We start from the raw sequence: 24,634 nt of genomic DNA, 5'->3' as shown, positions 1-24,634 counted from the left end.
ACTCACATACACACAGAAAAATATTTTTTAGAAAAGATGAAGCAACCTTTTAATTTTTTTCTAAGAAATTTAGGAGATTCTATACACATTAAGATAATCCTCATCTTGATGAACAGCAAAGAGCAGAACGCTGTACAGGTGCCACCCACGTGTGGGAAGCAAAGCTGACAGACTGCCCCAGACAGTCATCTTCTACTCGTGCCATGAGTACAGCATTAACTTCTTAAGATTTTGGAATTATTTTTGGTATTTTACTTATCCGCTCTTGCAGGTACACAATGCACACCCCTATGTTTAAGATACCTGAACGCTGAGCACACAAAAATGTATGCTGTAATCCAGGACATCATAATACCATTCATTTTCCCTCTATATTCATATTAACAAAACCTTTGAATAAATGCTTGATGGTTCATAAGTCAATAATATACTAAACATACATATAATACAATATAAAAAAGTTGTATTTGTTTCAATAAAAGACATTCATATCTATAAAATAATTCAAACTAAATAAGTACTCAAGGGGAAAACTGAGAAAGAAACCTTAGTTTTTCACTCTGTAAGTACACATCAAATAATTTAAACAGATGGATGACTTAAGAGTTTCAGACAAATGCTAAGACATTTCTATACAAAGGCTATGTGTAGTGTATAAAAAAAGTACAAATGATTACTTATCATTTTTGTCAAAACTCTCATTAAGATCCAATACCTGTCTCCACAGTATTTTCTGTTTCCGTTGTCTCCAGTCCATCCATGCTGTCCTCATCTTCCACTGTAGATTTTCCTCTATTTCGAGGCCTACAGCAATAAATAAATAAATAAATAGGTAAATAGATAGATAGATAGATAGATAGATAGATAGATAGATAGATAGATAGATAGATAGATAGATAAGCAAACAAACAAACATAAGGACATATATCAACTAGAAATTTTTGCTCGGTTGTTTTTTGAGACAATCTCACGTGTAACCCAGGCTGGCCTTGGACTCCTACTATTCCTGCCTCATCCTCCTAACTACTGAGATGTGTACCGTGGACTATCACACCGAGATAAATGTTGACTTTTAAGGCTTAGATTTAAACACCATATAAATCACACATGGAAAATACAGCAAATAACATTTACGCTTTCTCCAGCATAATAGCACATTAAGTGATAAAAATATTTTCTTCCTTAAAGACTGAATATGAGGACAAAACTATGTTAATAAATATCTTAAGTTTGGAACTACTAACTCAGAATTTTGCTTCTTTAAAGTAACCTTTTCCAGGACGCCCTCTGTATCCATTACTAGCTTTTATATTTCGAATAAGTTCTTTACAAAGCTCAGACTTTAAAAAGGCCGTAGTCTTATGAGGTCCCATTTGTCAATTCTTGATCTTAGAGCATAAGCTATTGGTGTTCTATTCAGGAACTTTTCCCCTGTGCCCATGTCCTCTAGGGTCTTCCCCAGTTTTTTTTTCAATTAGTTTCAGTGTGTCAGGTTTTATGTGGAGGTCCTTGATCCATTTGGAGTTAAGCTTGGTACAAGGAGATAAGAATGGATCGATGCGCATTCTTCTGCATGCTGACCTCCAATTGAACCAGCACCATTTGTTGAAAAGACTATATTTTTTCCACTGGATGCTTTCAGCCCCTTTGTCGAAGACCAAGTGACCATAGGTATGTTGGTTCATTTCTGGGTCTTCAATCCTATTCCATTGATCCGCTTGCCTGATATTGTACCAATACCATACAGTTTTTATCACTATTGCTCTGAAGTAGAGTTTAAAGTCTGGGATATTGAATCCCCCTGAAGTTCTTTTACTGTTGAGAATAGTTTTAGCTATCCTGGGATTTTTGTTATTCCAGATGAATTTGAGAATTGCTCTTTCTAGCTCTATGAAGAACTGGGTTGGGATTTTTATGGGAATAGCATTGAATCTGTAGATTGCCTTTGGAAAGATGGCTATTTTAACTATATTAATCCTGCCAATCCACTAGCATGGAAGGTTTTTCCATTTCCTAAGATCTTCTTCGATTTCCTTCTTCAGAGATCTGAAGTTCTTGTCATATAGGTCTTTCACTTGTTTGGTTAGAGTCACCCCAAGATACTTTATGTTGTTTGTAGCTATTGTGAAGGGTGTCATTTCCCTAATTTCTTTCTCAGTCTGCTTATCCTTTGAATATATAAAGGCTACTGATTTGCTTGCGTTAATTTTGTAGCCAGCCACTTTGCTGAAGTTGTTTATCAGCTGTAGGAGTTCTCTAGTAGAGTTTTTAGGGTCACTTAAGTATACGATCATATCATCTGCAAATAGTGATAATTTGACTTCTTCCTTTCCAATAGTTTCTGTAAGGCAAAGGACACCATCAAAAGGACAAAACGTCAACCAACAGACTGGGAAAGAATCTTCTCCAACCCTAAATCCGACAGAGGGCTAATATCTAATATATACAAAGAACTCAAGAAAGTAGAATCCAGAGATCCAAATAACCCCATTAAAAAGTGGGGTACGGAGCTAAACAAAGAATTTTCACATGAAGAACTTTGGAGAGCTGAGAAACACCTTAAGAAATGTTCAACATCATTAATTATTAGGGAAATGCAAATCAAAACAACCCTGAGATTTCACCTCACACCAGTCAGAATGGCTAAGGTCAAAAATTCAGGAGACAGCAGGTGTTGGCGAGAATGTGGAGAAAGAGGAACACTCCTCCACTGCTGGTGGGACTGCAAGATGGTGCAACCACTTTGGAAATCAGTCTGGCGGTTCCTCAGAAAACTGGGCATGTCACTTCCTGAGGACCCTGTTATACCACTACTGGGCATATATCCAGAGGATTCTTCAGCATGCAATAAGGACACATGCTCCACTATGTTCATAGCAGCCCTATTTGTAATAGCCAGAAGCTGGAAAGAACCTAGATGTCCTTCAACGGAGGAATGGATACAAAAAATGTGGTATATTTATACAATGGAGTACTATTCAGCCATTAGAAACAATGAATTCATGAAATTCTTAGACAAATGGATGGAGCTGGAGAACATCATACTAAGTGAGGTAACCCAGTCTCAAAAGATCAATCATGGTATGCACTCACTGATAAGTGGATATTAGGCTAGAAACTTTGAGTACCCAGGACATAATCCACACATTAAATGATGTCCAAAAAGAATGGAGGAGTGGGCCCTGATTCTGGAAAGACTCAGTGCAAGAGTATAGGGGAATTCCAGAACAGGGAAGTGGGAAGGGGTAGATGGAAAAATAGGAGGACGAAAGAGGGTTTATGGGACTTGCGGGGAGTGGGGACCCAGAAAAGGGGAAATCATTTGCAATGTAAATATAAATAAATAAATAAATAAATAAATAAATAAATAAATAAATAAATAAATAAAAGGCCGTAGTCTATATTTCGTAAAATTTAAAAGTGATACCTGAAAATTCCATTTACTAAAAGCTCATATAATTGGGCCAGCAAGATGATCCAATGGGTAAGGGTGTGTGCCTCCAACTCTAAGGACCTGAGTCAACTCACACATGGTAAAAGGAGCAATCAAATCCTGAAAACTGTTCTCTGACTCCTACATGTGCACATGCACATATAGAAGTATAATACATCAAATATAATTAAAAAATAAGAACTGAGTTGGGATTTTGATGGGGATTGCATTGAATCTGTAGATCGCTTTTGGCAAGATGGCCATTTTAACTATATTAATCCTGCTGATCCACGAGCATGGCAGATTTTTCCATTTTCTGGGGTCTTCTTTGATTTCCTTCTTCAGAGACCTGAAGTTCTTGTCATATAGATCTTTCACTTGTTTGGTTAGAGTCACACCTAGATGCTTTATATTGTCTGTGGCTATTGTGAAGGGTGTCATTTCCCTAACTTCTTTCTCAGCCTGCTTATCCTTTGAGTATAGGAAGGCAACTGATTTGCTTGAGTTGATTTTATAACCAGCCACTTTGCAGAAGTTGTTTATCAGCTGTAGGAGTTCTCTGGTGGAGGTTTCCGGGTCACTTAAGTAGACTATCATGTCATCTGCAAATAGAGATAATTTTACTTCTTCCTTTCCAATTTGTATCCCCTTGACCTCCTTATGTTGTCTAATTGCCAGAGCTAGAACTTCAAGTACTATATTGAAAAGATAAGGAGAGAGAAGACAGCCTTGTCTAGTCCCTGATTTTAGTGGGATTGCTTCAAGTTTCTCTCCATTTAGTTTGATGTTGGCTACGGATTTGCTGTATATTGCTTTAACGATATTTAGGTATGGGCCTTGAATTCCTGTTCTTTCTAATACTTTTAGCATGAAAGGATGCTGAATTTTGTCAAATGCTTTTTCTGCATCTAATGAGATGATCATATGGTTTTTTTCTTTGAGTTTGTTTATGTAGTGGATAGCATTGATGGATATCCTTATATTGAACCATCCCTGCATCCCTGGGATGAAGCCTACTTGATCATAGTGGATGATTGTTTTGATGTGTTCTTGGATTCGGTTGGCAAGAATTTTATTAAGTATTTTTGCATCAATATTCATAAGAGAAATTGGCCTGAAGTTCTCTTTCTTTGTTGGATCTTTGTGTAGTTTTGGTATCAGCATAATTGTGGCTTCATAGAGTTGGGTAGAGTTCCTTCTGTTTCTATTTTGTGGAATAGTTTGAAGAGTATTGGTGTTCAATTTTAAAAGAAAAACTAATGTACAAAAAATAGCCTGGCCTGGCAGTTCAAACCTTTTGTGCCAGCTCTCAGACTCTAGTAGTTTAAGCACAGCAAGTTCAAGGAGTACAAAATGTGACCCAAACGTCTTTCCTTCCTTCCTTAGTTAATTTTATCAGTATAATAATATAGAATAGAAAAGACGAGAGCAATACAGCTTAGTAATAAAGAATTTATCTAACATAAACAACAGGGTTTCTTTGTGTAGCCCTGGATGTCCTCAAACTCAGAAATCCACCTGTCTCTGCCTCCCAAGTGCTGGGATTAAAGGTGTGAGTCACAACTGCCCAGTTTTTTGTTTTTGTTTTTCCCTCAGTGGACATCTCATTCATCAACTGTAAAAAATAACATGGTTTTCTTCTGTTTTTAATTCACAGTGAAAAGCTAACACTTCATTTATGCAAAAGAATACTAGACTCCATGCCAAGCACTCTGCTAGGCATATAGCCTTTATTCAATGGTAATTCTCAATAGTAGGGAGCAGAGTTGATTTCCCCCCAAAATTATCTGGCAATGTTTGAACATATTGTTTGTTGTCACAATATGGAGTGAAGAAGCTACTCAACCCAGACAGTAGAATCTGGTAGTGCTGCTGTACACACTATAATGCGGAGGTGCCTCTGCCAAAAAATCAGCTAGTTCAGCAGGTCAACAGTTTAGAGAACAGGGTTCTATTCTCTTGTCTATATGCAGCAACTAATAAATATGTGAGTCCATTTTTCACTTTTTTTATTGAATATGTTCTTCATTTACATTTCTTTTTTTATTCAATGTATTCTTTATTTACATATCAAATGATTTCCCCTTTTCTGGGTCCCCATTCCACATCAAGTCCCATAAGCCCTCTTCCCTCCCCCTGTTCTTCCATCCACTCCTTCCCACTTCCCTGTTCTGGAATTCCCCTATACTCTTGCACTGAGTCTTTCCAGAACCAGGGCCCACTCCTCCATTCTTTTTGGACATCATTTAATGTGTGGATTATGTCCTGGGTATTCCAAGTTTCTAGGCTAATATCCACTTATCAGTGAGTGCATACCATGATTGATCTTTTGAGACTGGGTTACCTCACTTAGTATGATGTTCTCCAGCTCCATCCATTTGTCTAAGAATTTCATGAATTCATTGTTTCTAATGGCTGAATAGTACTCTATTGTGTAAATATACAACATTTTTTATATCCATTCCTCCGTTGAGGGACACCTGGGTTCTTTCCAGCTTCTGGCTATTACAAATAGGGCTGCTATGAACATAGTGGAGCATGTGTCCTTATTACATGCTGGGGAATCCTCTGGGTATATGCCCAGGAGTGGTATAGCAGGGTCCTCCGAAAGTGCCATGCCGTTTTCTGAGGAACCTCCAGACTGATTTCCAAAGTGGTTGTACCATCTTGCAATCCCACCAGCAGTGGAGGAGTGTTCCTCTTTCTCCACATCCTCGCCAGCACCTGCTGTCTCCTGAGTTTTTGACCTTAGCCATTCTGACTGGTGTGAGGTGAAATCTCAGAGTTGTTTTGATTTGCATTTCCCAAATGATTAATGATGTTGAACATTTCTTAAGGTGTTTCTTAGCCATCCGAAGTTCTTCATGTGAAAAATATTTGTTTAGCTCGGTACCCCACTTTTTAATGGGATTATTTGGTTCTCTGGGTTCTACCTTCTTGAGTTCTTCGTATATATTAGATATTAGCCCTCTGTCGGCTTTAGAGTTGGTGAAGATCCTTTCCCAATCTGTTGGTTGACGTTTTGTCCTTTTGACAGTGTCCTTTGCCTTACAGAAACTTTGTAGTTTTATGACGTCCCATTTGTCAATTCTTGATCTTAGAGCATAAGCTATTGGTGTTCTATTCAGGAACTTTTCCCCTGTGCCCATGTCCTCAAGGGTCTTCCCCAGTTTCTTTTCTATTAGTTTCAGTGTGTCGGGTTTTATGTGGGGGTCCTAGATCCATTTGGAGTTGAGCTTTAGTACAAGGAGATAAGAATGGATCAATTCGCATTCTTCTGCATGCTGACCTCCAATTGAACCAGCACCATTTGTTGAAAAGACTATCTTTTTTCCACTGGATGCTTTCAGCTCCTTTTATCGAAGATCCAGTGACCATAGGTGTGTGGGTTCATCTTCAATCCTATTCCATTGATCCGCTTGCCTGACACTGTACCAATACCATACAGTTTTTATCACTATTGCTCTGTAGTAAAGTTTGAGGTCTGGGATACTGAATCCCCCTGAAGTTCTTTTACTGTTGAGAATAGTTTTAGCTATCCTGGGTTTTTTTTTTTTTTTTGTTATTCCAGATGAATTTGAACATTGCTCTTTCTAGCTCTATGAAGAACTGGGTTTGGATTTTGATGGGGATTGCATTTAATCTGTAGATTGCCTTTGGCAATATGGCCATTTTAACTGTATTAATTCTGCCAATCCATGAGCATGGACGATTTTTCCATTTTCTGAGATCTTCGATTTCCTTCTTCAGAGACCTGAAGTTCTTGTCATATAGGTCTTTCACTTGTTTGGTTAGAGTCACCCCAAGATACTTCACGCTGTTTGTGGCTATTGTGAAGGGTGTCATTTCCCTAATTTCTTTCTCAGTCTGCTTATCCTTTGAGTATATAAAGGCTACTGATTTGCTTGAGTTGATTTTGTAGCCAGCCACTTTGCTAAAGTTGTTTATCAGCTGTAGGAGTTCTCTAGTAGAGTTTTTAGGGTCACTTAAGTATACTATCATATCATCTGCATATAGTGATAGTTTGACTTCTTCCTTTCCAATTTGTATCCCTTTGACCTCCTTATGTTGTCTAATTGCTCTAGCTAGGACTTCAAGAACTATATTGAAAAAATATGGAGAGAGGCGGAAGCCTTGTCTAGTCCCTGATTTTAGTGGGATTGCTTCAAGTTTCTCTCCATTTAGTTTGATGTTGGCTACCGGTTTGCTGTATATTGCTTTTACTATGTTTAGATATGGGCCTTGAATTCCTGTCCTTTCCAAGACTTTTAGCATGAAAGGATGCTGAATTCTGTCAAATGCCTTTTCAGCATCTAATGAAATGTCCACGTGGTTTTTTTCTTTGAGTTTGTTTATATAGTGGATAGCATTGATGGATATCCTTATATTGAACCATCCCTGCATCCCTGGGATGAAGCCTACTTGATCCTGGTGGATGATTGTTTGATGTGTTCTTGAATTCGGTGGGCAAGAATTTTATTGAGTATTTTTGCATCGATATTCATAAGGGAAATTGGCCCAAAATTCTCTTTCTTTGTTGGGTCTTTGTGTGGTTTTGGTAGCAGCATAATTGTGGCTTCATAGAATGAGTTGGGTAGTGTTTCTTCCAAGACTTGCTGGGTAGGGAGCTCTGCAGGACCACCACCAGCAGCTCTGTGCCTCCAGAGGTGGAAGGAGGTTCTTACCAAATGCCCTGAGTGGGGCTGGTTCTCTAGGAAGTATCAGGAGATGGAGTCTTAATTGTGGCAAATCTGGCAAGAGTCTGCCACAGCAGAAGCAGCAGGCAGCCTCACTTTATTTTTATGATAAATTAGAAACCATAGTATATTTAAAGATATTTAGAGCCTGAGTTCAGTCCCCTGCACCCACATTAGGTTCACAAATGCAGCAGTTGACTCTAGCCCAGACATCTAGTACACTCTTCTGGCTTCTGTGGGCACCCACACACAATGGCATAAACACACAGACCCATACACACAGATACTAATTTTCTATATCACAAGAAATATAAAGTTCTATTCTTTAAAAAATTGCTAAGGGGGACTTGACTCCCCATGAATCTTAAGATTTGGTATTTTAAACTAAAAAGCTTTAAGCACCATTTGATTGGCCCTTCTGAACTCTTTACAGTAGTACATTGCATTTTGCCTGTTCTTGGCATGCAAATATCTCACACAGCAACAGTTCCATTGTATTCCCAGTACAATCACCTGAAAGTTCCCACTACTTGGCTTCTCTTGCAGAGTACCTATATCTATCTCTCTCCCAAACTATCTTACAAATTCTGCCTTTGATTTCAGTGGTCAAAATCCATAAAGGATCAGGAAAAAATGGCTCAGTAGTTAATGGTCATTGTCACTGAGCCAGATGACCTAAGTTGACTTGCACACATGATAGAAGCAGAGAACCATCTAACCTCTATACATGCATAGTAATACATACCCATGTGGCAACGCAAATATTCTAAATATGAGTAAAATTCGAGGAAAATCCCTAAAGTCATCTATAGCACAGCAAGGAAATACCCAACTCACAAGTTTAAATCTTAAGGCCCTTTTAAACAAATGATAAGTTTAGCTTTCCATCTCCTCCTACGCCACGTATCTCTGGATGTATCCCCCCCCACCCCTCCCTCCTAGATGACTTATGAAACGTACAATAACCATTTTAGATGGAAAATATGAAAATTATCTATTTACTCATCTTGAAAATTATAGAAGCTATATAATTTTAGGAAAATATTTTCATATTGCACATAAAGGAATAAATAAAAACAACTTTTTAAAAAGTGATTAGAATTTTATATAATCTTTGGTCCAGGAAGGCAAGATGAGAATTTATCATGAATAAATAATAAAGAACACAAAGTCATTAAATGAAGGATTTTCATTTGAGCATTGTATTTGTATTGGTTTGAATGAGATTTTTTTTCCCTGTCCACCAAGAAAAGACTATTCAGATGAATTATTTTAGTGATGATACTTAGCAGCTACTAAAATCATATACAACCACAGTTAATAACATATAAATCCTTTATAACTATCATCCTTATGTGAAAAGAGAAGCAACATTTTCTACATATATTCTATACACATACACTGTGTGTATATGTGAATAAAACATACCGTGTGTGTGTGTGTGTGTGTGTGTGTGTGCAAAACCTACTACCTAAAATCCTAACATTAGGATATAAAATGTTTTCCTTGGCCCTGCAAAATGGCTCAGTTGATTAAAGGTCTTTTGCACTAAGATCAACAACCTGAGCTTGATCCCCAGATCCATATAGTAAAGAAAAGCAATTCTAACAAAGTGCCCTCTCACCTCCATGTGTGCCATAGCAGCACACACACACACACACACTATCAAGAAGTAAAATGTATCTGTGCATCTATGGAAGTATTCTAGAGTGGGGACAGTGAGGGGCACGCAGAGTTAAATGTGCATGGTGCCTTTCAATGACTTTCTGGGGAAAGAACAGAGGTCTGCATGCTCCTTTTACTGCACCTGTAACTTCTGCCACCTGCTGACATCAGACTCCAGTTTCTCAGGCCTTTCTTTCAACTGGGACTGTATACCAGAGACTCCCATGCTCATGGACGGCAGGATTAATATAGTAAAAATGGCCATCTTGGTAAAAGCAATCTACAGATTCAATGCAATTCCTATCAAAATTCCAACTCAATTCTTCATAGAGCATTAAGTAATTTGCAAATTCATTTGGAGTAATGAAAAACCCAGAATGTCAAAAACTATTCTCAATAATAAAAGAACTTCTGGTGGAATCACCATCCCATACCTCAAGCTGTACTACAGAGCAACAGTACATTATTTCTTACATCAACCACTTAAATATTGCATTGTCTTTCCCTAACCTTCACAACTAAATCAAAATTTTCCTTAGACTGACTTAAAACCCATACAACTTCTGCAGTTTTATCTCTTGACTAGTACCAGGCTTGCTAAACGCTTGGTAAATTTTAATCCTTCCTTTTAACTCCCTCACATGGTGCAGCTTTTGCACAAGCTGTGCCTGCAGAGTAACCTCTATTTCCTCCAGTAATCCCTCAACAATCAAACAGGTAGAAATCAAACTTACAATGTTTTTCTGACTTGGCTTAGCATTCCTGCTACAAGCTCTGTACTGAACTTCTACTACCCAGTGAACCCCACAAAGAACCACACCACTTCCCTGTACTCTCAATCTATCACTGCTGGAAAATGTTAATGAACACACTGATTAAATTAAAACTAAGTGAAACAAAGTAAAGAAAGAGAAAGAATCAAGCCTTTATCTTGCCTTTTCTATATGAATAATTACAGAGGACAATCAACCAAGAGATACTGATCAACCTGGTATACGCCACTGTAATGCCAGCTACCCTCAAGACTGAGGTAGAAGGATCACTTGAACCAAGTTACACATACATTAACTTCATTCTGTTTTGTTTTTAAATATTTATCTTCGTTTTATGTATATGAACATTTGCTTGAGTGTACGTATATGAGCCACATGTGTGCTGTGCTTGTCAGGGGCAAGAACGACTATTGAATGCCCTGAAACTAGAGTTACAAGGGGTTATAAACAAGCATGTAGGTGCTGGGAACTGAAACTGTGGCCTCTGCAAAGGCAGCAAGTGCTCTTAACCACTGAGCCATCTCTCCAGCTCCCACATATTCTATTCTAATTTTAACTTAATTTCTTAGATATGAACTTGAAACTAAGAGTTTTTAAAAATCCTTACTTTTTAAAGATAAAATTCTCAATTACTTATAAATAACACCATGCCTGGTTTGACGTAATACAAGAAGACAGGTTGCTTTCTAAGGAGAGAGAGAAGGAAAACCTAGAGCTGGATAAGTATGGAGGTCGGAAGAATCCAGGAAGAGATGGGGAAGGAGAAACTATGATCAGAATATACTGTATGAATTTTCAAATTAAAAAATATTTGGGCTAGAGGTGGCTCAGTGGTTAAGAGCACCAAGTGCTCTTCTAGAGATCCTGAGTTCAATTCCCAGCAACCACATGATGACTCACAACCATCTCATAATGAAATCTGATGTGTCCTTCTATTACACAGGTGTACATGCAGTTATACATTAAATTAAAAAAATACAAAAATATTAATTACATACCTACAGTATCTATAGTTCAAAAGCTTACCAGTGTATTAAAAATATGGTGCAAGATGAAATGAAATTTCTAAAACAAGTCCATTTTTTTTGGTTTGTTTGTTTGTTTGTTTGTTTGTTTCCCCAAGACAGTGTAGGGTTTCCCTGGCTTTCCTGGATTTAACTTTGCAGACCAGGCTGGCCACAAACTCACAGAGAGCCACCTGCCTCTGCAGTGCTGGGAATAAAGGGGCACATCCCCATGCCCGACACTGTAATTTCTACTACATATGAAAGTCTCTATAAAATACATCATTTACTTTCTTTGCTAAAAAAAACAAAAAACAAAAAAAACAAAAAACAAAAAAAAACCTATTTTTTTTTTTATCAAAAGTAATAATGAACTAAAGTTGGTAGGTGCTGCTGTTTTAGGTTAAGTGATGACAGTTTAGGAGTGCATTACATTATTCTCTACATACTTACATATAACCAACCATTTTTCTAAAATAGAAGAGTTTCTAAGTCAGAGTAAGGGGAAAAGGATATCCTTAGGAAGGAATGTGGAGTGGTATAGCGGGGTCCTCTGAGGAACCGCCAGACTGATTTCCAGAGTGGTTGTACCAGCTTGCAATCCCACCAGCAATGGAGGAGTGTTCCTCTTTCTCCACATCCTCACCAGCACCATTACCAGTTTTTGATCTTAGCCATTCTGACTGGTGTGAGGTGAAATCTCAGAGTTGTTTTGATTTGCATTTCCCTGATAACTAAGGATGTTGAACATTTCTTTAGGTGCTTTTCAGCCATTAGCTATTCCTCAGGTAAAAATTCTTTGTTCAGCTCTGTACCCCATTTTTAATAGGGTTATTTGGCTCTCTGGAGTCTACCTTCAGAGGATTCCCCAGCATGCAATAAGGACACATGCTCCACTATGTTCATAGCAGCCCTATTTATAATAGCCAGAAGTTGGAAAGAACCCAGAAGTCCCTCAATGGAGGAATGGATACAGAAAATGTGGTACATTTACACACTCAGCTATTAAAAACAATGGATTCATGAAATTCTTAGGCAAGTGGGTAAAACTGGAGAATGTCATCCTGAGTGAGGTAACCCAATCACAAAAGAACACACATGGTATGCACTCACTGATAAGCGGATATTAGCCCAGAAGCTTGGAATACCCAAGAAACAATTCATATATCAAATGATGCCCAAGAAGAAGGGAGAGGCTCAGTGTAGGGGAATACTAGGACAGGGAAATGGAAAGGGGATGACTGGAGTACAAGGGAAGGGACGAGGGCTTATGGGACTTTAGGGGAGAGGGGATCCAGGAATGGGAATATTATTTGAAATGTAAATAAAGAATATATCAAATAAAAAGTTTTTAAAAACCTAAAAAAAGGAATGTGGATAATTTTTAATGAGGAGAAGGGACTCACAGTGGAAAGTCTCATGAAAAAAATTATTGCAGCAAAAAGGCATTGCTGAAAAGTATCTGCAGAATATAAAGATCTCAGACAGCGCTTAGTGGAACTGTTAGTGCAGGACCTCCACTATATTAAAGCAAGACTGCCTCCTTCAAATTCTGGCTCTAAAACTCTCTGGGACTCTGTTGAAAAGGAAAAGAGGAGTATCAACTCCACTCAAAAGATTCCATAACAACTAAACGTTAAGATGCTTACACAATTTTCCTAAATGGCTGTTTCACCTAAATTCTCATTGTCATCATCTAGACTGCAGACAAAGGCCCTGAAAGGCCAAGGAACTTGTGAACTCTCTTGGGCACTGCTCAGAGTACACTGACAGTCCAACTGGCCTTTTTCCCTCCTAGGCATACAGCTGGTTAACATTTTTGTTAACTTCCCTTACATGTGATTGGGATGAAAGCAATATTGACAGCAGACTATTATCCACTCACAGTACTTGTCCCCAAACCTCCCTGGAATATGTAATCCATCACTTCTTCTCTTCATAGCAAACGTCAACACTTGAACCACCTTTTTATAATATATGTTGACATCAGAGATCAGGCCAAGTTCTACATGGCAAAGTTAGTATGATGAACCTGAGATTTTTCCCAGCATGGCTCCAACTAACAGTTCTCTTTGTAGATTTATCACAACAATCAACATTAAAAAAAAAAAAAAGGGAAAATAACAAATTCAGAAATTAGCAAGGCATAGTACCATAGGCCTGGAATTCCAGCAGAAGCTCATACCAAGACACCAGAGTATCTACCTAACAAATTCCAAGCCAGTCAGGGCTACACAGATAAACCATCTCAATCAGAAAAGATCAAGGAGATTACTCAGTGAGTACAAGCACCTGCTACATAGACCTGACCAGTCTGATAATTCTCAGAGCCCATAAAAGTATCCCGAAAACCCAGGACTCCTATAGTGAAAGATAGGAAGAAGAAAAAGAGAATCACCCAGAAACTGGTTTATTCAGCTCAGAAGCAGAAACAAGAAAGATATTGATCAAAAACAAGATAGAAGGCAAGAATAATGCCCAAAGTTATTCTCTGATCTGCATATGTGACCCACAAGCAATATTTTATATATATGAATGACAGGGTCCCTAAAAAGCCATGGCTAGGCATGGAATTCACTATGTAGACAAGACAAAAATTTTAAAGTAAAAGTAAAGGGGGGGAGGTAAGAAATGAAATAAACAAAATAATACAGTCAAGCACACAGCCATGCATGCACCTGGGAGGCAAAGGCAAGAAGACCACAAACCATTCTGGGCTAGAGAGTGAACTCAAGGTGCACATGTGGGTAGGGACAGTATTATAGGAGAATGTTTAGTGCAATCCCACTTGTTGTGTTTAAATACCGTGTTTTATTTTTATCTTATGTGCACTGGTGTTTTGCCCTCATGCATGTCTGTAAGTCAGATCCCTTGGAGCTACAGTTGTGAACTGCCATGTGGTTGCTGGGAACTGAACCTGAGTCCTCCTGAAGAACAGACAATGTTCTTAATTACTAAGCCATCTCTCAGTCCTCTTTGCTAGGTATGGTGGCATATCCCTATAATCTCATGATTCCAGAGCTTGAGGAGGTAGCGTGATCAACATAAGAACATTTGAAGCTACACAGCAATACTGCCTCCCCAAAATAAAATTAACCAAAACTACAAAAAGTTAAAAGTACTTGACTGGCATGCATAAAACCCTGGGTTCTATCCCAGGAACCACATAAAGCTAAGCATAGTGGTCCATGCATGTAATCCCAGCTGTGGGCAGGAGTCAGGAGAATCAGAAGTTAAGGTCATCTTTAACAAAACAAATGGTAAAGACATGCATGGGATACATGAAATCCTGTCTCAGAAAATAAAGCAAATACTCCTGTATACTCACGTTTCATTGCACATGGCATCTTACCTACAAGGCAGAAGACTGCAGGCAGAAATACATAGATCAAATGATTACCACTGTCCTTGTGATTTATACCATTTGTTAGTCTATGGTAAATGCATACCACACTGTAAAACACTTTAAAATAAGCCAGGTGTGGTTAGCATATGTCTTTAATCCCAGAGCCGGAGACAGAAACAGGTGTATCTCAGAGTTCCAGGATACCTAGGGCTACACAGAGAAGCCCTGTCTCAATAATTATTATTCATTAAAAAAAAACATGATTTTATTCAGAATAAAAATACATGATTTATAATAATGTTAAATGATCAAAACCAAACTCCTATTTTATCATCTTGTGAAGTGAAACAACATCAAGGCTGAGGGAAAATATCAGGATGTATTATAATGAACTTACTATTTGATCAATCTCACTGAAGTGGATATATTTATACTTAAGTAAATATATTAAATTATATTTAGATTCTCTTTTAGGATATTTTAATGTGTATTAGTATTTTGCTTACATATGTATAGGCACACCATGTTCATACCTGGAACTCAGGAAAGCCAAAAGGAGGCATCAGAGTCCCTAGAACTGGAGTTAAAGCTAGTTGTGAGCTACCATATGGATGCTGAGAATTTGATTCAGGTGTTCAGGAAGAGCAGTATATATTCTTAACCACCTGCCATCGCTCCAGCCTACTAAAACAAGTAAATATATTTAAATTATCATATGCACATTTAAAAACTGAAAATTACCCACCCCAAATCTCTATCATCTGTGAACTGTAGGGACATGTGAAAAGGCTGGTCTTGCTGATCCAGAGCTGCAGAATCTCTATGACACAGGGCAACAGCAGGATAACCTGGAGGAGTGTTGGAGAGGATTCAATAGTGATGGTGTCACAGAAGCCAGACCAAAGACTCATTGCAAAAGAACATTTGCAAGTGAAGATGTGTGGACAGAGGGACATATTGTGGGACACACTGTGCCTAGGTCTCTGTCTTACAAGGACTTGTCCTATTCTATTCTAGGGTTTCCTCATCCCAACCTGATTGCATTGAAGAACCTGTTTTTATAATTCCCCTAACAAGGTCAAATTTCTCATATTCTGAACAAATACATATGAGGGTGGTTTTTTCTTTTGTTTGGTTTTGTTTTTGTTTTGCTCTTGGTTTGGGTTTTTTTTTGTTTTGTTTTGTTTTTTGTTTTTTGTTTTTTGTTTTTTGTTTTTTTGTTTTTTTTTTTGAGACAGGGTTTCTCTGTATGTAACCCTAGTTATCCTAGAACTTGCTCTGTAGGCCAGACTGGCTTTGAACTCAGAGATCTGCCTGCCTCCACCTGCTTCTGCCTCCCTAGTGCTGGGATTAAAGATGAATTCCTTCACTGCCCAATATTAGGAAGTTTTGTTCCCCCAATTAATCAACCCAGTACAATAATTTTAAGAATGTAAATAAAAGTATAAAGATTTTACTTGTACAACTGAAGCAGATACATCAGAAATGTTTTTAGGGATTGGGATAGGGGATAGGAGATTTGTGGAGGGGAAAATGGGAAGGGGAAATAATATTTGAAATGTAAATAAATAAAATAAACAATAAAAACCATGGGAAAAAACAACAACAAAAGAAATGTTTTTAACTTTTTTGGGATTTATATCCCAGTGATTAAAAGTTTTAGTTAATTGTGGTAGTTAATTGCCACCTGGATGGGATTAAAAGCTGCCTAAGAGACTTCTAAAGTATACCCTTGGGGTTCAGTTTTAAAGGCACTTTCAGACAGGATTAACTAAATATGGGCAGCAGTGTTCCACATACTGGGAATGGGAACCCTTTGCAATAAAAACGGAAGGAAGGAAGGAAGGAAGGAAGGAAGGAAGGAAGGAAGGAAGGAAGGAAGGAAGGAAGGAAGGAAGGAGGGAAGGAGGGAAGGAAGGAAAGCAGGCAGGCCAAAAGTCAGTGCCCAAGCATCCTTTTCTGTTTCCTGTCCACCCTTATGTGAAGAACCCCCACTACCACATGCTCCCTCTACACTTTTGTTTAAGCACATGGACAAGCAACCAGACTGAATCATCTGAAACTGTGATGTAAATAAAACCTGTCTCTCTTAAGATGCTTTTCTGAAGCATTTTGTCAATGCAGCTAAAAAGAAAACTGGTATCAGAAATACAGACAGGAAGGTTTTTCTGAAAATGCATAAATAAATGAGTAACTAGTGGTTATAAGGGCAGAAGCGTGCTTGAGCTACTTCTGTAGTCCTCAAATTTGAAGATGGAAGCCCTAATGCTCAAGTACCCTAGGATGTAACTTTATTTGTAAATAGAGCTGCCTTTAAGGTGAAATGAAGTTAAAATGGACTTAAGACATAGTCTGATGGGGTCAGGGAGAGGGCTGGAAAGACAGCTCAGAGATAAAAGTTATCTGTTGTTCTTGCAGAGAAACTGGGTTCAATTCCCAGCACCAATATGGTGGTTCCAGCCTTCCATTTTAACCTGGTTCAAGAGGATCCAACCTCTTTAGACCTTTATGGGTACCTAGCACAAAGCTAGTACACATACATACATTCAGGCAAAACTCTAATAAATAAAATGAATAAATCTTCTCTCTGTAAATTAACAAAAAAAAAAAAAAAAAAAAAAAAGACTGAGTCTGGGAGCTGGTGAGTTAGCTCAGCAGGTAAAGGCACTTGTTGCCAAGCCTGACAAAAGGAGTGCGATACTCATGACCCAAAGCACAGAAGGAGAAATCCAACTCTCACAAGTTGTTCTCTGACCTCCATAAAGGTGTGTGAGCATGAACTAGCATGCACACATTCATAGAAGTTTAACAAAATGACACAATTCAAAAAAAAAAAAAAGAAAGAAAGAAAGAAAGAAAGAAAGCACATGTCAGTGCACAGTAAGAATACAGCTATCTGCAAACCAAACTAAAAAGCCTAAAAAGAGCCTACTCTGCTGACTTGGATTGTCAGCTTCCAAAACAGTGAAGGAAACAAAGAGAGAGTTTCTATCACTATAAGTAGCTACTCTGTGGTAATTCCTTATTACTACAAAGGAACTGGTAGAGGCAGAACTAAACAGTACTCTGTTAAATACTTCCCTGAAGATTTGAGAACTAAATTGAGAAGCGCACACCAAAATGATAAGTAACTCTCATACTAAGAGGAAAATGGTGACTACAGAAACTACAAATCACCAATCAGGGTACATGAGTTAGGATGTGTATGTAGGGGGTAGTGGGGAGGGAGGGAGGGAGAGAGGGAGGGAGGAAGGGAGGGAGGAAGGGAGGGAGGAAGGGAGGTACAAGCACTGAACTTTCTTGAAGTTAGCATAAAAGATACTTAAACTCCTCCCCATTTTCAATCAAGAAAATACACGCCCAGAAAGATTAAATAAATGGCCATGGTCAGTTTGAAAGTGGAGCCATTGATTGAAGTTTCCCCTCCAACTCCTCTCAGATCCTCTGATAGTTTTAATCTTTTTTTTTAATATACTCTTTATTTACATTTCAAATGATTTCCCCTTTCCAAGATCCCCCCTCCCTAAAAGTCCCATAAGCCCTCTTCTCTTCCCCTGTTCCTCCCCCTGTTCCCCAATCAACGCTTTCCTGCTTCCCTATCCTGGTATTACCCTACACTGCTACATCGAGCCTTTCCATGACCAGGGGCCTCTCCTTCCTTCTTCTTGGGCATCATTTGATATGTGAATTGTTTCTTGGGTATTCCAAGCTTCTGGGCTAATATCCGCTTATCAGTGAGTGCATTCCATGTGTGTTATTTTGTGATTGGGTTACCTCAATTAGGATGACATTCTCCAGTTCCACTCACTTGCCTAAGAATTTCATGAATTCATTGTTTTTAACAGCTGAATAGTATTCCATAGTGTATATATAGCACATTTTCTGTATCTATTCCTCCATTGAGGGACATCTGGACTCTGTCCAGCTTCTGGGCTGCTATGAACATAGTGAAGTATGTATCCTTATTACATGCTGGGGAATCCTCTGGGTATATGCCCAGGAGTGGTATAGTGGGGTCCTCCTGTAGTATTATGCCCAGTTTTCTGAGGAACCGCCAGGCTGAATACCAGAGTGGTTGGTTGTAGCAGCTTGCAACCCCACCAGCAACGGAGGAGTGTTCCTCTTTCTCCACATCCTCACCAGCACCTGTTTTCTCCTGAATTTTTGATCTTAGCCATTCTGACTGGTATGAGGTGAAATCTCAGAGTTGTTTTGATTTGCATTTCCCTGATGACTAAGGATGTTGACCATTTCTTTAGGTATTTCTGAGCACTCAATATTCCTCAAGTGAAAAGTCTTTGTTTAGCTCTGGATCCCATTGTTTAATAGGGTTATGTCTCTCTGGAGTCTACCTTCTTGAGTTCTTTGTATATCCTGGATAATAGCCCTCTGTCGGATGTAAGGTAGGTAAAGATCTTTTCCCAATTTGCTGGTTGCCGTTTTGTCCTTTTGACAGTGTCCTTTGCCTTACAGAAACTTTGTAATTTTATGAGGTCCCATTTATCAATTCTTGATCTTAGAGCATAAGCTACTGGTGTTCTGTTCAGGAACTTTTCCTCTGTGCCCATGTGTTCAAAGCTCTTCCCCTTTCAGCAAAGTGGGTTGATATAAAATCAACTCAAGCAAATCAGTAGCTTTCCTATACTCAAAGGATAAACAGGCTGAGAAAGAAATTAGGGAAATGACACCCTTCACAATAGCCACAAACAATATAAAGTATCTTGGTGTGACTCTAACCAAACAAGTGAAAGATCTGTATGACAGGATCTTCAAGTCTTTGAAGAAAGAAATCCAAGAAAACCTCAGAAGATGGAAAAATCTTCCATGCTCTTGGATTAGCAGGATTAATATAGGAAAAATGGCCATCTTGCCAAAAGCAATATACAGATTCAATGCAATCCCCATCAAAATCCCAACTCAATTCTTCAGAGTTAGAAAGCAATTCTCAAATTCATCTGGAATAACAACAAAAAAAAAAAAAAAAAAAAAAAAACAAAAACAAAAACAAAAACAAAAACAAAAACAGGATAGCTAAAACTATTCTCAAAAGTAAAATAACTTCTGGGGGAATCAGTATCCCCGACCTCAAGCAGTACTACAGAGCAATAGTGTTAAAAACTGCATGGTGACAGGCAGGTGGATCAATGGAATAGAATTGAAGACACAGAAATGAACTCACACACCTATGGTCACTTGATCTTTGACAAAGGAGCTGAAAACATCCAGTGGAAAAAAGACAGCTTTTTTAACAAATGGTGCTGGTTCAACTGGAGGTCAGCATGCAGAAGAATACAAATCGACCCATTCTTATCTCCTTGTACTAAGCTCAAGTCCAAGTGGATCAAGGACCTCCACATAAAACCAGACACGCTGAAACTGATAGTTTTAATCTAACTAACAAAAAAAAAAAAACAAAAAAAAAAAACAAGCAAACAAACAAACAAACAAAAAAACAAAAAACAAACAAACAAAAAAAGGAAGAAGCCCAAAAGGAAGAACTTTTTTCTGAGACAGGGAAAAGTAGCTTGGGCTTTATTATCACTTATATAAATTCATCCAATGGATTCCTCAACATATTGAGTGAATCACTGTGGCTCACTCCTGAATATCAGAATTAAAAAGCTGAGGAAGAAGGATTATTGGAAGTTCAAAGACAGACTGTGCTACATAGCCTAAACTCAATAGTGAGACCTTGTCTCACAATAACACTTAAGGATGGGAAGGGAGGGAGAAGGAAGGGGACTTAAATTATATGGAAGTAGTTGAGAGGGGCTATAGCACAGAGATTACTTCATTCACATTCTAATAACAGGGAATTCTCCAGAACTTCAACCTCTTCTCTCATCAGCTCTTCAGTGGACCAGTCCACATCCAAAGACGAGTTAACCATTGTTCAATTCTTCTCCATGTCTCCACTACACACACAAAAGCACATACACAAATGCACACTGTGATATTCAATTAGTTTAAAAGAAAAAACAAAAAACAAAAACAAAACAAAAACCAGAAAAGAAACAAATCCCATGTCCCCCTCTGCCACACCTGTCTGGCTTTCACATGGACTCTGAAGATCTGGACTCTGGTCCTCATACTTGCCCATCTGGCATTTTATCCACTGAGGCATCTCTACAGTCCCAACTGTAAATACGTAAGACAACTTGTAATACAAGAGTAAAGAAAATAAAAATTCATAATGCCTTACATCTAGTCAATAGTAAAACTTCATTGAAAATAAAAATCTTCCTGGACTCAAGCCCCAACATTCAGATGAAGGGGGAGAAATCTCATTTATCATTATACTCTCTCCTCACCTGGAAAAACAGTCCTCTGGGCAAATTGGTAAGAAAACTACATTACATGATTTCCCTCCAAATCCCCAAGCAATCCTTTAAAAAAAAAGAATTCTGTGGGAATAGAGAGATGCCTCAGTGGTTAAAGAGCCGCTGCTGCCCTTTTAGATAACCCAAGCTCAGTTCCCAGCACCCACATAGGGCAGTTCACAACCACTTGCATGTAAGCCTAGGTCAATGACTTACAACCTAGCTTCTACCAGCACCAGCATGCTATAATATATGAACATACATACACAGATGGAACAAATAAGTAGGTCTTGGGGATGGGGATTCCATATGAAAAGGGCATAAAGAAGTATATATATTCTAAGTCTTAGGATATTTTAACTCCAGAAATTTTAGGGCATACACCTAAATTAATTTCTTAGAAATAAGTTTTTAGCTGGACAGTGGTGGCACACACCTTTAGCGACAGCACTTGGGAGGCAGAAGTGGGTGAATATCTGAGTTCGAGGACATAGAATGAGTTCTAAGATAGCCAAGGTTACACAGAGAAACCCAGTCTAGCACAGCAGTGGTAGTACACACCTCTAATCTCAGCACTCTGGAGGCAAACATGGGAAACAGGCCAGCAGTCAGTCTGCAGAGAGCTTCCCAGGAGAGCCAAGGGTACTCAGAGAGACCTTGTCTCAAAACAAGAACAAACAAACAAAAAAGCAGGAGGGGAGAGGGGAGAGGGGAAAGGGGAGAGGGGAGAGGGGAGAAGGGAGAGGGGAGAGGGGAGAGGGGAGAGGGGAGAGGGGAGAGGGGAGAGGGGAGAGGGGAGAGGGGAGAGGGGAGAGGGGAGAGGGGAGAAGGGAGAGGGGAGAGGGGAGAGGGGAGAGGGGAGAGGGGAGAGGAGGGAGGGGAGGGGAGGGAGGGGAGAGGAGAGAGGAGAGGGGAGAGAGGAGAGGGGAGGGAGGGGAGGGGAGGGGAGAAGAGAGAGGACGGAGGGGGGAGAAGAGAGAGGACGGAGGGGAGGGGAGGGGAGGGGAGGGGAGGGGAGAGGAGAGAGGAGAGGAGAGGAGGGAGAAGAGGAGAGTGTTTTTAAGCTCACAACTTAGAATTTATAAGTCTACCAGGTACACCAAAGTGAATAGTTTCTTATGCACAACAGTGCCCAGAATAGGAAAAGCTTCAAAGCAGTCATTCAATTGAAGGCATGAACTATCATACAAAACACTATTAATGACCTATATTATTTGAATAAGATAAAATGAGAGCTTTAAACATTCTTTTTACTAAACTTCAATTATTTCCTCTTGGCCCTACTTGTCCATTTACCATTCACCTGTTTAGCAATTATTACTAATCAATACCTAGTCAAAGGTTAAAACGATGAGCTCTGGACCACTTCATTAGTTTTCCCCTTATATGTTTTAAAGGCATTGCTCAGTGTTCCACATACATGATCGTTAAATGCTCTAGGCTTAATGAACTTATCCAAAATGCTCAATTCTGCATACACATACAGATACATACTATACACATGTATGTGTGTGTGTGTGTATCTAAATAATTATGAAAGATTATTTACAAGCCACCACAGAGTTAATGGCCAACCCAACAAAAACCCACATCACTATTAGGTGACCTAATCACATATCCTCCTATCTTGTATTTTATTACTTGTTATAGAGTACACCTCCCATTATGAAGCTGATGCACATATTATGGCTTTCCCAACCTCAGCTATACCTATCACATGGAAGCATGCCTAGTCAAGGCCCCAAAAAGAGCTGAGAGAAAACATTACAAAGGCTTCAGAAAATGTTCATTTAAAATAAATGAGGTGTGTGAGCAATGCCATCTTCACTTACAATGGCTGTAGATGCAAATTCTCTTTTTCCTCACACCCTCTATCAATAATATTCCATAAATCCTTTGAGCTGATCCTGACAACATGAGGAATCACTTCAGTACTCCTACCTTCTCTTTTCCTCTAAACCCTCTCTCCCACTGCCTACTGTTTTCTTAACAGTAAGCCTGCTTCTCCCTTTATCCTCCCATTCTCTTCCCAACAAAGCTGGAGTATGAGCATTTTTTCCTCCTTTAGGGAGCTGGAGGTTGAACCCAAGGTCTCACCTATACCAGGTGCTCTTTATCACTGTAGGTGGCCTGGTCCTGGAAGGAACCTTTTAGGTCACTTCTCTGCTCAAAGGCTCACACAGGTATCTCTTCCCACCTAAGTGTAAAAAACGAACAGTTCTCACAATGCAAGCCCTACATGACCTGATTCCCAATACTTTGCTACATGCCCTTTATCACTTCTCAGCTCTGTGTCTCTTTTCAATTCAGTTTTATGAAAAACTCAAGCACAAGAGCCCTTTTGCATGGATTGCTCCCTGTGCCTAAAATGCTAATCCCCACATCCACATCAGCCTTTTCACTCTGCACTCTCACAGTGCCTTTAAGACTCAGTCATTGCAGGCAGTGGTGGCGCACACCTTTAATCCCAGCACTTGGGAGGCAGAGGCAGGCGGATTTCTGAGTTCGAGGCCAGCCTGGTCTACAGAGTGAGTTCCAGGACAGCCAGGGCTATACAGAGAAACCCTGTCTCCAAAAAAAACAAAAACAAAAACAAAAAAAAAAAACCCAAAAGAAAAAAGACTCAGTCATCTTAGCTGGGCAGTGGTAGCCACGCCTGTAATCCCAGCACTCTGGGAGGCAGAGGCAGGCGAATTTCTAAGTTCAAGGCCAGCCTCATCTTCAGAGTGAGTTCCAGGACAGCCAGGGCTATACAGAGAAACTCTGTCTCGAAAAAACCAAATCCAAAAAAACCCAAAAAACCAAAGGGGGAAAAAAAAGAAGAAGAAAACAAAAAGTCTCATCTTACTGATAACTTCCAATCAGCTTACTAACCCAATACTGTCTCATCCTGTCCACTACTGTATTTTCTCCACAATAATGAATATTTCAGACATAATGAAATGTTTACCTATGTTAGTCTATCTTCTCCCTCATCTTCATCAAGTTCCATTTTCTTGTTCTCTATTTCCCATGGTAACAATATATTTTTCATGTATTATAGATGCTGAATAAATTAATCTAGCAACAACCAATATGGTGAGAATGAAAGGAACCAGAAGGGGGAACATATCTAAGTCCGAGACAATTTCATATGAATTATATCTGTGAGGAAAATTTCTACTTGTTGAAACCATTTTTTAATTAAGGTTTCTGACATTTGACAAGACCTAGGTAGGAATTTGCAAATGAACTAGTGGGGCTAAAGACCCCAGTATGAAGTGCTTGCATAGTAGCATGCTCAAAGTCCTGAGTTCAATTCTCACCCCACAACCCAGAAAAAGACTATTTTAGGGACATGTGTCATTATGAGTGTGGGCTTTGAGATCCTCCTCCTAGCTGCCTGGAAGCCAGTAA

At 39.0% G+C, this 24,634-nt stretch overlaps 1 protein-coding gene across 11 annotated transcripts in view; it reads right to left on the bottom strand.

The window, feature by feature from the left end:
- Window positions 1-24,634, bottom strand: part of Kmt2c (lysine methyltransferase 2C) — a 227,668-nt gene that overhangs the window by 167,701 nt on the left and 35,333 nt on the right. For all 11 annotated transcript variants that reach the window (XM_052172978.1, XM_052172983.1, XM_052172986.1 and 8 more), the window contains exon 2: window positions 716-804. In XM_052172978.1, the coding sequence (XP_052028938.1) occupies window positions 716-804 (89 nt within the window). The remainder of the gene's footprint in view (window positions 1-715; window positions 805-24,634) is intronic.

Source organism: Apodemus sylvaticus, chromosome 2 (assembly GCF_947179515.1).
Source record: "Apodemus sylvaticus chromosome 2, mApoSyl1.1, whole genome shotgun sequence".
Taxonomy (NCBI): Eukaryota; Metazoa; Chordata; class Mammalia; order Rodentia; family Muridae; genus Apodemus; species Apodemus sylvaticus.
Note: the sequence above shows the minus strand (reverse complement) of the source record. Positions and strands in the feature narration are given on the sequence as shown.